At 43.6% G+C, this 12,262-nt stretch overlaps 1 protein-coding gene across 1 annotated transcript in view; it reads right to left on the reverse strand.

Annotated features, from left to right (window-relative positions):
- CDK15 (cyclin dependent kinase 15) overlaps nt 1–12,262 on the reverse strand; it is a 111,202-nt gene that overhangs the window by 58,903 nt on the left and 40,037 nt on the right. Inside the window, exons 7-8 of the mRNA XM_075529298.1 lie at nt 8,651–8,774; nt 6,433–6,553 (exon numbers count right to left, since the gene is read on the reverse strand). Coding sequence (XP_075385413.1) covers nt 6,433–6,553; nt 8,651–8,774 — 245 coding nt within the window. The remainder of the gene's footprint in view (nt 1–6,432; nt 6,554–8,650; nt 8,775–12,262) is intronic.

Genomic DNA, 12,262 nt, shown 5'->3' on the forward strand with positions numbered 1-12,262 from the left:
GTGAGTCTAAAATGTAACAGCAATCTCTGAAACAACATGGCCGAACCAACTAAAGCCAGCCACATGTATAATCTGTGACCTCACATAGGCAACACTTGGTCTTCTTTACTTTGGTGATGTTGCCAGGAGTGACCAGCCCCTGGAAGAGGACATCGCGTTTGTAAAGTAGAGGGGCAGTGAAAAAGAGGAGGCCCCTCAACGACATGGATGCACACTGACTGCGTAGGACAATTGTGAGGACGGCGCAGGGCTGGGCAGTGTTTCGTTCCGTGCGCACAGGGTTGCTTTGTGTTGGAACCGCCCAGCGACAGCTAACGATTACAACATAACCTGACAGTTCTGTGCCTGGGTGGAAAATCTTTCCCCTCTGCACCAGGAAGCATGCACTAAAATGGTGATAGAAGTATTATTCACAACAACAAAAACAACAACAGCAAAACTAAAAGCAACCCAAATATCCATCCGGGGTAGAATTGGTCACTGATTACTACATATTCAGGAAGGAAGCAACAAAGCCCACATAGAAGAAGCACACCAGCCTGTGTGATCATGAGGTGCCAAAGGCACCAGGTATAAGGCACCATGCAATATATATATATATTGCACCATAGTGAATGAAGGGGGAAGTGCAGAGTGGAGACCCAAAGCCCATGTGTCGACCACTGGAGATCCCCTCATAGAGGGGTTTAGGAGAGGAGTTGGGTCAGTCAGGGTGCGATATAGTACTGATGAAGAACACAGCTTTCCCCTAGATCCTGGATGCTTCCTCCCCTCAACTACCATGATCCGAATTCTACCTTGCAGGACTGGATAGGGCAGAGGTTGTACACTGGTGCATATGAGAGCTGGAGGCACAGGGAATCCAGGGTGGATGGTACCTTCAGGACCAGGGGTGTGAGGGGCGATGCTGGGAGAGTGGGGTGGAAAGGGGGAACTGATTACAATGATCTACATGTGACTTCCTCCCTGAGAGATGGACGGCAGAGAATGGGGGGGGAGGGGGGAAGGGAGACTCCGGATAGGGCAAGATATGACAAAATAACAATCTATAAATTATCAAGGGCTCATGAGGGAGGGGGGAGCGGGGAGGAAGGGGGAAAAAAAGAGGACCTGATGCAAAGGGCTTAAGTGGAGAGCAAATGCTTTGAAAATGATTAGGGCAAAGAATGTACGGATGTGCTTTATACAATTGATGTATGTATATGTATGGATTGTGATAAGAGTTGTATGAGCCCCTAATAAAATGTAAACCAAAAAAACGAAGTAAACAAAGGGGCAATTAAAAAAAAGATTAAAAAATTTTAAAAAGTGAATGATGTACCACCAAAATGTTCTATATGAATGAGTCTCACAAACATCATTATGAGTGAAAGAAACAAATCACAAAACCTCACCCGTAAAGTGAGGTTTACACACACCACACGTGTAAGACAAAAGGAGACGCGATGACTCTTCTTCATGGCAGTGCATGGAGGTCGGGAAACTGGACCAAGGACTGACCAGGAGGAAAAAACAGCAGGGATCTGTGGCCTGGATCCAAAAGAGACAGAGAAGGGTTTCTATGGGACGGGCAGTAATTTGTTTTATAATCTGAGCTCATGGCTTCCACTTTGTTATTATGAAAAACATGTACACGGATAATGGCAACCAATGTACAAATGTACTTGACACAATGGATGGATGGATTGTGATAAGAATTGCATGATCCCCCAATACAGTGATTTTAAAAAAATAATAAAATAAAACAAACAAACATATATATGTTCAAATACTCTTTAAATACATAATATAGTCCCCAATTTTTAAAAATATCTGAAAATTATAGCAAATGGGTGGCAAATTTAGACTTTCAGTACAGCACCACAGCCTATGGTACCCTGTAGGTAAATATATAGGGAAGGACAGAACAAACCTATGGGTACACATGAATAATGGAAAATAAAGATGAACAATATACAACAGAAAAATGAAGTTAATACACAAAGCTCAGAGCATTTCCTTTGACAAGAAGTATAAAATAAACATTTGGCAAAATTGGTCACAAATATAGTTTTAAAAAGGAGGGTAAAGAAGGCAAATATGCAATCTATGTAAACTTTTCCAGGCAAAAAAAATAAAAAGGAAGTACACTCCAATTCTTCCTTTAAGGACAGAATTCTCTCGATACCAAACCAGACAAGGATATTACAAGATATGAAAATAACTCGCCTACAGCCATGCCACCCTGAACACACCCAATCTCGTCTGAAAATTACTGAAGAGAAATGAAGCATATCCTACATAATACATTAGCCAACGAAATCCAGTGTTGACATCATGGCCAATGTGGCTATGGCCTATAATCAGAAAATCTATGAAGTTAGTTATCACACTCTTACTGCCATCAAGTCGATATCAACTCATAACAACCCACAGGACAGGGTACAACTGTTATTTATCGCATTAGAGAATTAAAACAGAAAAAACATAATATCCCAATAAATGACCCCAAATTTTAATAAAATTCACGACACATTTAAGATAAACATTGCTAGCAAAAGAAGAATAGAAGGGAATATAATTAAGCAGATAAAGGATTTCTATAGAAACCATAGTGCGAAAATATTTCCAAATGGTGAGAAAATAACGTCTATGCTCAATGCTGCTACTCGATATTAGATGGAAGCTTCTAGCAAGTGTACTGAGGCAAACAATTATGGGGAAAATAAGTGCAAGATATAGTTACTGGAAAGAATAAAAACAAAATTTTCATTTTGAATGACTCAATACTAGAACTATTAAGAGAATTTACAAAAGCGGATGGGTATGATATCAATAAGATCAACTACATTTGCAAAGGGACATCAGAAAGTTTATGGAAAATAAAATAAAAAGATGATGAAACATTTCCATCAGCTTTTTGAAGCCCCTCATATATATATATATTCAACAACTAGAAAATGTATTTTAAAAGTAAAAGATACAATGTAAAATAATAAAAATGAGATTTCTAGGAATACATATAAAATAATTTGTGTAAGATCTTAGAGAGAAAATAATATAACTTTACTAAATGGTACTAAGGAATAACTAAATAAATGGAAAGATATGTCATATTCAAACATTAGAAGATAGTATTACAAAGTTTTTAATTAGTCTCAAAGCAGTCAATAATTTTAATGCAATTCCAGTAAAGATCCCAGTAGCTTTTAAGACACTGGACCTAAAATTTATATGAAAATCAAAGGGGAAAATAGCCAAGATAATCCAGAATAAAAAGGCAGGAAGGAAGTTATCCTATCAGATATCAAGTTTTGTTATAAAGCTACGGAATTAATATTGTAGGATATTGGTACAGGACCAGAAAAATCAATCCCATTGAAACAGAACCGAGAGCCCAGAAACAGACCCATGTATTTGTGGAAACTTGATAGATGAGCAATATGGCATGACTGATTACTGAAGAAAGTGGGGTGAGACAACAGGTTAACATGTACCATAGTCAATTCCCAACACATGACAGACTCAAAGTAAAAGGGAATACTTCAGGAAGTTTAAAAGAATGTACTAGGCAATCTCTTTATGACTTTAAGCAGAGAAAGACTTTTAAAATAAGAAATAAAAAGGGCTAACCATTAAAAAGATGGGTGAGGCCAGAATTAATTAAGAGCTTTTGTTTAAAAAGACAGCACAAAGATATGAAAGCATAAGCCACACACTGGGCAGAGCTACTTGCAACTCACCTAACTGATAAAAGATTAATATCCAGATTTAGTAAAAATGCCTCTAAGTCAAGAGAGAAAGAATGAGCATGCCACTGGAAACAGAGCAAAAGACATAGATGTCTCAGAGGAGAGACACACAAGTGACAGACTGATTCATGAGAAGGCATCTAGCTTCAATAGCAATTGGGGAAGTACAAATGCAGATTACAGCATGATACCTGTCTACTCGGTAAAAATGAACAATTACGAAGTTTGATATTATACCATGAATAGGATGTAGACGATGGGACTTACATACATTGCTGATATATAAGTTGTTACATCCACTCTAGAAAATAACTTGGTACTAATTTGTGAAGTCGCATCTGTACATGCCCTGTGAGGCTAGCAGAACTATTCTGAGGTAAGTACGGTGTAGAAATGCTTAACATACACACCAACGAAACGAAACCAAAACAAACTGAAACGTTCATCAACAGAAAACAAATCGTAGCCACATAGAGGAGCATGAATGAATCTTAAAAGGATACTGAGTGGAAAAAACAAACACGAAAGACTTTTAAAAATGTGATATTATTTTTATAAAAGCTCAAAAAAGTTGCTAAGAACAAGCCAACCTATTATTTAGAATACACAAAAAATGTAAAACTTATTTTCAAAAGGGCTACGGGAATGATGTTGCTGCTGATGGCGGGGCAAGGAGATGGGAATGAGTACTGACTATGTTCTAGTCTTGGGATTTGGTAGTAGGTTCATGGAGTGTATTATGATCTGCTTCTTATCTACATCAGAGCTTCTCGGGCTTGCCACTGTTGGAACTCTTGGCACTATTGGCATTTTGGATAATTCTTTGTCGTAAGGGGCTGTCCTTTGCATTGTAGTGTGGCTAACACCATCCCTGACCTTTCCTCCCTAGATGCCAGCAGCCTCGCCAACCACTTAGGACAATAACTGCAAATGCCTCTACTCTAACCTTTGCCAATGTCCCCTGCGGCGGAGGACCACCGGCCTGCGTGTGTCAGTTTGAGTTCCTTCAGCCCTAGGCTAAGACAAAGTTTGATAATGATGGCTACAAGTTTCACCCTGTCTGTGCAGCGCCAGTAGGAACTGATTGTTAATAACTGAGACATCCAGAGCCTGCGAAGCGCCTTTGAAGTGACAGGGCAGAGCAGTGTGAGCTGACAGTTCCAGGAGGGCTGTCAGTAGCGGGTGATATGTCTAGGAACGATCCTGGGTATCGGGAAATCAAGGGTTCCATCGACACTGGAGAAAACAGAGCAACCTTTCTCGTGTCTTGGGGATCGCCAAAGCTTGCGTTTGCCTTTTCTACGCGGACGGGTCATTTACACACCGAGTAGCCGTCTTGAATCTTTGTTATATGCTTGTCTGTTTTTAAGTATATAAAACCTAGGATTAAAAAAAAAAAAAGCCCACAACCCAAAAACCTAGGACTGATGAACCTTTAGAGGAAACAACCAGGAAAAGGTTGTTTGGAGGTATGGTAGGGGGGGTGGGGGTGATATCAAGGCGCTCAAGAAAGAAGACAATGTGTGGGAGTGATTGTGGCAGCAATTGCACGCTCCGGCCTGCTGTGATGGAACTATGGCATGATATGATGTCTGCATTAGCTCCTAATAAAATGGTCTGGGGGGAAAATTTACTGGGACCTTCTGTTTATATAATCCTTTTCTTCCAAAGAAATAAAAGGCCTATATATTTCTCTGTGTTTCTTCCTTGACATCCCTTCAAATGGTTGGTTGTGAACTGGAAGTCACCCACATCTAACTACATGGGTCAGACGGCTCCAGGAATTAGGTCCAGATAACATTAACGCCACTGCTCGAGAACGAGCGCCTGAGATCCCACACTTCGTACTTGGTGGGCCTTACAAATCTGAGCAGCTCCCCAATTCCACGCTTCTATTCCATAGAATCCCTCTGGTGCTTACCCTTCTACTGCAGGCTCATTAAAGTCCTCATGGAAAGAGTTTGGGTAGAACTGCCCTTGTGGACTCCTAAGACTGTGATTGTGTACAGGATGGGAAAGCCTCATCTTTCTCCCACAGAGTGCATGGTAATTTCGACCTGCTGACCTTGCGGTTAGCAGCCCAATGCTTAACCCACTACACCACTAGGGATCCTGTTGGATCAGAATGACCAAAAAGCAGTGAGTTTGGTTTGAATTTGGGAAGAGTTTATTACCCTCACTTTAAAAATGAAGAAACAGACAGATACACGAGAATACATTACTCCCCCCACCCATAGTAATATAATCAAGAATAATTGATTAGAAATAGAGTTATAAGGAATTTCAGGTCTCCTGAGTGTTGGACACGGTGCTTTCACTCTTGGGCTGAAAATATTCAGGAGGATCTGAAAAGTGTTTATGGTTTTGAAAGGGTGCTTACGTGCGTGCGTGTGTTTCTCTGAGGAAAAGGTGTCAAGGTGACAAAACCGAGGATGGAAGAGACAAGCTAGAAGGAGGGTCGTGGTAGAAACCTGCAGATTCAGACAATGCTCTGGGCAAGTCCTTCCTAGTTTTCGCATCCGTAACTGTAAAACACTTGCAGAATGGTTGCAAACACTAACTGAAACCTTTGGAAGCACTTTAAGATTCTGTGTACATGTATTCGTGATCGTCATTAAACTTATAGTCTTAAATATCGCGTGAACGATAAAGCAGGCCTCATAGGATGCATGGCTCCTATGTTCCTGGTTCATGTTCTTACCATACGTCCAGCTCGGAGGAATACTCAGTGGCTCCCAGCAAGGCATCCGGAGGGCGGTACCAGAGGGTTACCACTTCTGAAGAGTAAGTCTGACTGGGAATGGACTTGGCCCGAGCAAGACCTGTCCAAAGGCGAAAAGCACAGAACACTTTGTCCTGGCTCATCCTGCAGACACACAGGGGTGCATACCTCCAGGATGAGTAGAACTGCTGGGCGACAGATTCAAAATAATGCACAGACTGCGGGGGCTTTTAACAGGCCTACCTAGCTCTTGTGCCCCTTTCAGGGGACAACAGTGAGGCTTGCTACCCCCCCGCGGATTCCAGCATGGGAAACGCACAGGGCCTGTTCCACGCTGCCCTTGGAGGCACTGTGAGTCCGAGCTGCCTCGCTGTCGTCAGTGAGGACCGTTTCATCGCGGGGTTCCTCAGGGACCGACCTGCTTTACAACCAGATGTGGCAGCTAAGTGTGGTCAAGTGATTAAGTTCTTGCCTGCGTGATAGGAGTAGAAGAAGCTTTGGGTCAGTTTCTAGATCAGGTCCTTAATGGAGAGGTCACGTTTCCACTTCCCCTTTCTCTTTCTTCTGGGCTGGAATGAGAAGCAGCCACCTTGAACTAGGCAGTTGGGGGCAATTCCCTGGGGATGACGGGTCCTCATGACAAAAAGAGCCCGAGACAAGACATCACAGGCCTCCATGCATACTCTGCACTGCTTCGTCTAACTGGTATGTAAGAGGAAGTTCAGCTTGTCGATTGTTCAAGCCTCTCTACTTTTGAGTCTCTATTACAGCAGCTCAACTGTGTCGTAATGCGCTGCCCTTCGTTCCTGCAGTCCAGGAACAGGGAAGAAACGGGGGGCTGCTAGTCTCGATGAGTGTGGTAGGACCTTTTGAGTCCGTTCAGCGGCTCCTCATCGCGTCACATGACCTACAGCTATGAAAGACCTCAATCGGTGAGTTTTCTGCTGTGGGGAATGGAGAAATGAGTGCCCGTTAGATGCTTACCCATCAGGGTAAAGCTGGTGTCTCTGAATAAAGTGCTGTAGTGAGAGACCCATGATTCGACATACGTCAAGCCAAGAGGCTCCTACAGCCAAGGTGGAATCCGTTTTCAATGAAAGCCTATGGAGCACCTGCTTTGGTGCCAGGCACTGGGAATACAAGGATAAGCAAACACAGACCTCAACTGTACCTTCCAAATGTTTATAGTCTTAGTAAAAGACACACACACACACACACACACACACACACTTCACTGCCATCGAGTAGAGTAGAACTGTCCTTAAAGGACTGAAAACTGTAACTATGGGAGCAGACTGCCTCAACTTTCTTCAGTGGAGCGGCTGATGAGTCGAAATTACCAACCTTTCCATTTCAGAAAGCTCAAACTAACTTCCATCGAGTCCATTCCAACTCACAGTGACCCTAGAGGACAGGCTAGGGCTGCCCCTGTGGCTTTCCAAGATGGTAACTCTTTACGGGAGTAGAAAGCCTCGTCTTTCTCCTGTTGAAAGGCGTGGAGTTTCAAACTGCTGGCCTCGCTGTTAGCAGCCCGATGTGTAACCCAGCAGAGCACCAGGATTCCTCCAGCCTTGCAGTTAGCAGTCCAGGATTTCATTCACTGCCCCACCAGGGCGCCGCTCACTCCCACTACCCACACCCACTGCCACCGTCGGGCTCAGTGACCCCATGGGGTTTTCAAGGCTGTACGTTTTGATGGCAGCACATAGCCTCATCTTCTCGAGTGACAAGTGACTGGTCGGTTTGAACTGCCAACCTTGCGGTGAGCAGAGCAACACTTATCTGACCAGGACTCCTGTTAAAATCCCAGAGATGAGATGAGACCACTACAGGGAGATACCCTTTATCCTGTCACTCTGGGATAACCTTGACCTATTCTAATAGAATTTGTATATCCACTCAACTTCCGTGAGATGGACTAAGTCTAATTCTCTCTACAAGCACCACTATATCACAATGGCAGTGGGGATAAGGATGTTCGAGTGTTCAGCATCTGATTGGATGGGGCCTTAGGGAAGCCTAAGATACTACCAATGTCTGGCTCCACCCTCCCTGGAGGGTAGCTTGATATCCCCTCAAAGCATCCTATTCCCTTGACCTGCAGTCTTCAGAGGCCAGGCCTACTCAATGCTTTACACATGTGCACACAAAGGCATCATTGTTCACAGGCCAGGGGGAGGCCCGAGGGGAGACTTACCAAAATCAGCCAGCTTGAGCTCTCCCAGGTGACTGATGAGTAAGTTCTGAGGCTTCAGGTCCCTGTGAAGGACGTGTTGGTGGTGGATGAACGCCAGGCCCCGCAAAAGTTGAAACATGAAAAGCTGGAAGAAATGAACACCATACTAAGCAGACTGGAGCCACGATGCGCTGATTTCCCCTCTAAATCAGAAACAGTCGTGGGGAGGAATAGAGTCAAAATGCCTCGTGAGAAACTAAAAATAAATGAAGATTTTTACATGGAGGGGTGGGGGGGGGGCGTACAGAGGGAGGTAGAAAGCATGGGGAAAGGCAAGCAACAAGACTACGTTTTAAACAAAAGGACTCTGGTTTTTCCTAACATCTCATTTATTTGATAATGAGGGAATTACCCTGCCGTAAAAATCAACAGTGAGACTTTGAAGTTTCATTTGGAACACTATTTATTGATTTAAATGTAAAAGATTTAAAAAATTTTTTTGTTCCCCCCACCAATGAACTTGGATTTATGATCAAAGTTGACCTGGAAATTATATTCTAAGGTTTACAACTACTGAAGGTTTGTAGGCTCTCTGACATGAAACCCTTTAAAAACGTAACACAAGGAGATCAGACTGGGAAATATATCCTTGGGTAGCATTAGGAAATAAAGGAATCAGGATCTTTTTTGAACCTATTTTTAAAGTCTTACATTAAAAGTTGAAGACAAGGGAAATATACAGTAAAGATTAAGAGAGACCTCTTTCTACACCATACCCCATCCCATGGCGCCCCAAAATATCAAAAGAGGAAAAAAGAAATAAGTATAGAGGGAAGAGAAGAAAGATAAAAAGGAAATAAATATATACACAGGAATTTGCTGAGGCCAAATTGTCAGACGTTTCGTGTGGGTTATAAGGCTCAGAGACCAGAGGTACCACTAGAGACCCACCGCTAGAGACGCTTAAGGAAGAAAAAGAATGCTCAGTATCCAAAGGTCTTCTGCTCTTTTCCGGGGCCACTGACAATTCACTTCACACCCACCGAGGCCTGCGCCAACTGGAAACTTGTCTGGTGGCTTAGAGGAGGGAGAGCCGGCTCCAGCATTCCTGGGGACACAGGCAACGTGGCGGATGCAGAGTTGTGTGGCTGAATCCTCTTTTGTTCCCTCATCACATCTTGGAAACTAGGAACCCCAGAGAGGCCAGGCCCGGTATCAAATTAACAACGTGGAGACGCTGGAGCCCAGTAAATGAGCAGCATGGTCTGGTGCTGAACTAGGAGCCTGGGGACGCACCTGTTACTGCACACCTGCAGCCCTGGGTGTGCATGCAGGTCACACAGCAGGTTCACAAGGCCCTTAAGAGTGTTCAGAATGTCCTGTAACCCTTCAAATAGTCAGCGGCTCTATAAGTCTCCCCAGTGCTTCACACACACACGCAAACACACACACACACGCAAACACACACACACACAAACATAGAGTTCATTTTACCATTCACCAAACCACCAAGCTACCAGAGTACAAGATTTGTATATTGACATTTAAACCCCTCCACTTGGTTATAAGTATAAATGATCATGGAAAAGATAATATAAAGAATCAGTTCAAATTCCAGTGAAGAGATATTATAATGTGTGCTTAAAATAGGATTTTTTTTTAATATGACGAGATTCGAGAAAGGGGGAACTGGAGATAGACCAGAAACAAAAGGCAGAGGGTGGGACAGGTGAGAGAGCGATGACTGAAAAGCAGGAGACACAGCCGAGTTCAATGCCTGCTGTCTTTTGTAATCCTCAACACAACCTTGTGAGGCAGAGCTTTGTCCACGCTTTGCAGATGAGGAATGTAGGACCCCACGAAGCCTTAAAAACATGTCTAGGAAGAGTCAGGGCCAGAACTCAAATTCAGACTTGCGGGCCTCCACTCCACCCTCCTAAGAAACTGTAGGGAAGACAGAAAATGAAAACACGACAGGGGAGGAGCGAGTCCGAGTTGAGCGTCTCGTGGGGTGGCCTGAGGCGTCTTTCCTGTGCCAGGTACAGACTGTTCTCCCACATTAGTCCCAGCCTCCTCCCTCCGTCTTGCTCCTCCGTTCCTTCCCCCTCTGCCTTCATATACGTCTAGAAGCACTTGTGAGCGGGAAAGTGCTGAGGTGCTAAGTAAGGTAAGGTATGGCATAGCCACCACCTCTCCAAACTGCAGTCTGTGCTGCCGAACCTCACCGCCCACTCAAACTCCTTCATCCCTTGCAACCTGGAGTCTTCCTTCTGCTGAAATGTCACCAATTACTCTCTCATAATACAACCTAGTCCAATGGGGTTTTCTCAGTAAACATCCAGCCAGATGTGGGCGATTCTTTCCATAGAGGCTTCTCATACCCCAGCAGTTGGCCCTGTTTCCAATATCCTAGGCTCCTGGTCACAAAACAATGCCGATGGGCTAATGCCGTCTGGCTTGGGAAAGTTTCAAACCCTCCGTCAGATTGATCAGCTCCAATTCCTCATAGAAAAGTTTATGTCCTTTCGCCCATTCTCGGGGCTCATTCTATAAGAAACTGGAAATAAGCTAACCTCACAAGGATCTCCAAACACATCTTCCTTGGTTATTACTCAAAATATAAGCCTATCGGATAAACCTTCCCCTCCCCTCACCCCTCATACTGCTCTGTTTCCTCTCAGTCAACCTAGTATCCATTCTCTCTCTCTCTCTCTCTCTCTCTCTCTCTCTCTCTCTCTCTCTCTCTCTCTCTCTCTCTCTCTCTCTCTCTCAATCTCTCTCCAGGCCACGCCCCCATACTTTTTCAGTGTTCACGTTTCATGCCTCAGCCATGGTTTAAAAAGTCCCTACAACTTAACACTAATGACAGAAGACCTGCTACGCTGTGGGATGACATCAAGAACATCATTTATGAAGCAAGAAAATGGTCACTAAAAAGGCCGGAAGGAAAGCAAAGATCGAAGCGGATGTCAGAAGAGACTCTGAGATTTTCTCTTAATGGGAGAGTAGCTAAGGCAAATGGAAGAAATGGAGAAGTCGGAGAGCTGAACAGAAAGTTTAAAACAGCAACTTAGGAAGACAAAGTAAAATATTATAGTGAAATGTGCAAAGTTAGAAAACCTGACAGGAGAACACATGCAGCCTAGCTTAAACTGAAAGAGCTAAAGGAAAAATTCCAACCTTGAGATGAAATATTGAAAGATTTTACGGAAAAAATATTAAACGTTGCAGGAAGCATCGAAAGAAAATGGAAACAAGGCACAGGGTCACTCTACTGAAAAGAACGAGTTGACAACCAAACATTTCAAGCGGTGGCATATGAGCAAGAACCAATGGTCCTGAAGGAAGAAGTTCAAGCTGCACTGAAAGCACTAGCCAAAAACAAGGCTCCAGGAATTGCTAGAACACCAACTGAGGTGTTTCAACAAGCTAATAAAGCACTGGAGACTCTCACTCGTCCGTGCCAGGAAGTTTGAAAGACACCTACTTGGCTAAGTGACTGGAAGAGATCCATATTTGTACCAATTCCAGAGAAAAGGCAGCCCAACAGAATGCTCAAATTATAGAACAATGTCATTAAAATCAAGGAGCCTGGGTGGTTATGTGTTGGACTGCAAGTTCAGCAGTTCAAAG

Source organism: Tenrec ecaudatus, chromosome 13, assembly GCF_050624435.1.
Source record: "Tenrec ecaudatus isolate mTenEca1 chromosome 13, mTenEca1.hap1, whole genome shotgun sequence".
In the NCBI taxonomy this organism is placed as follows: Eukaryota; Metazoa; Chordata; class Mammalia; order Afrosoricida; family Tenrecidae; genus Tenrec; species Tenrec ecaudatus.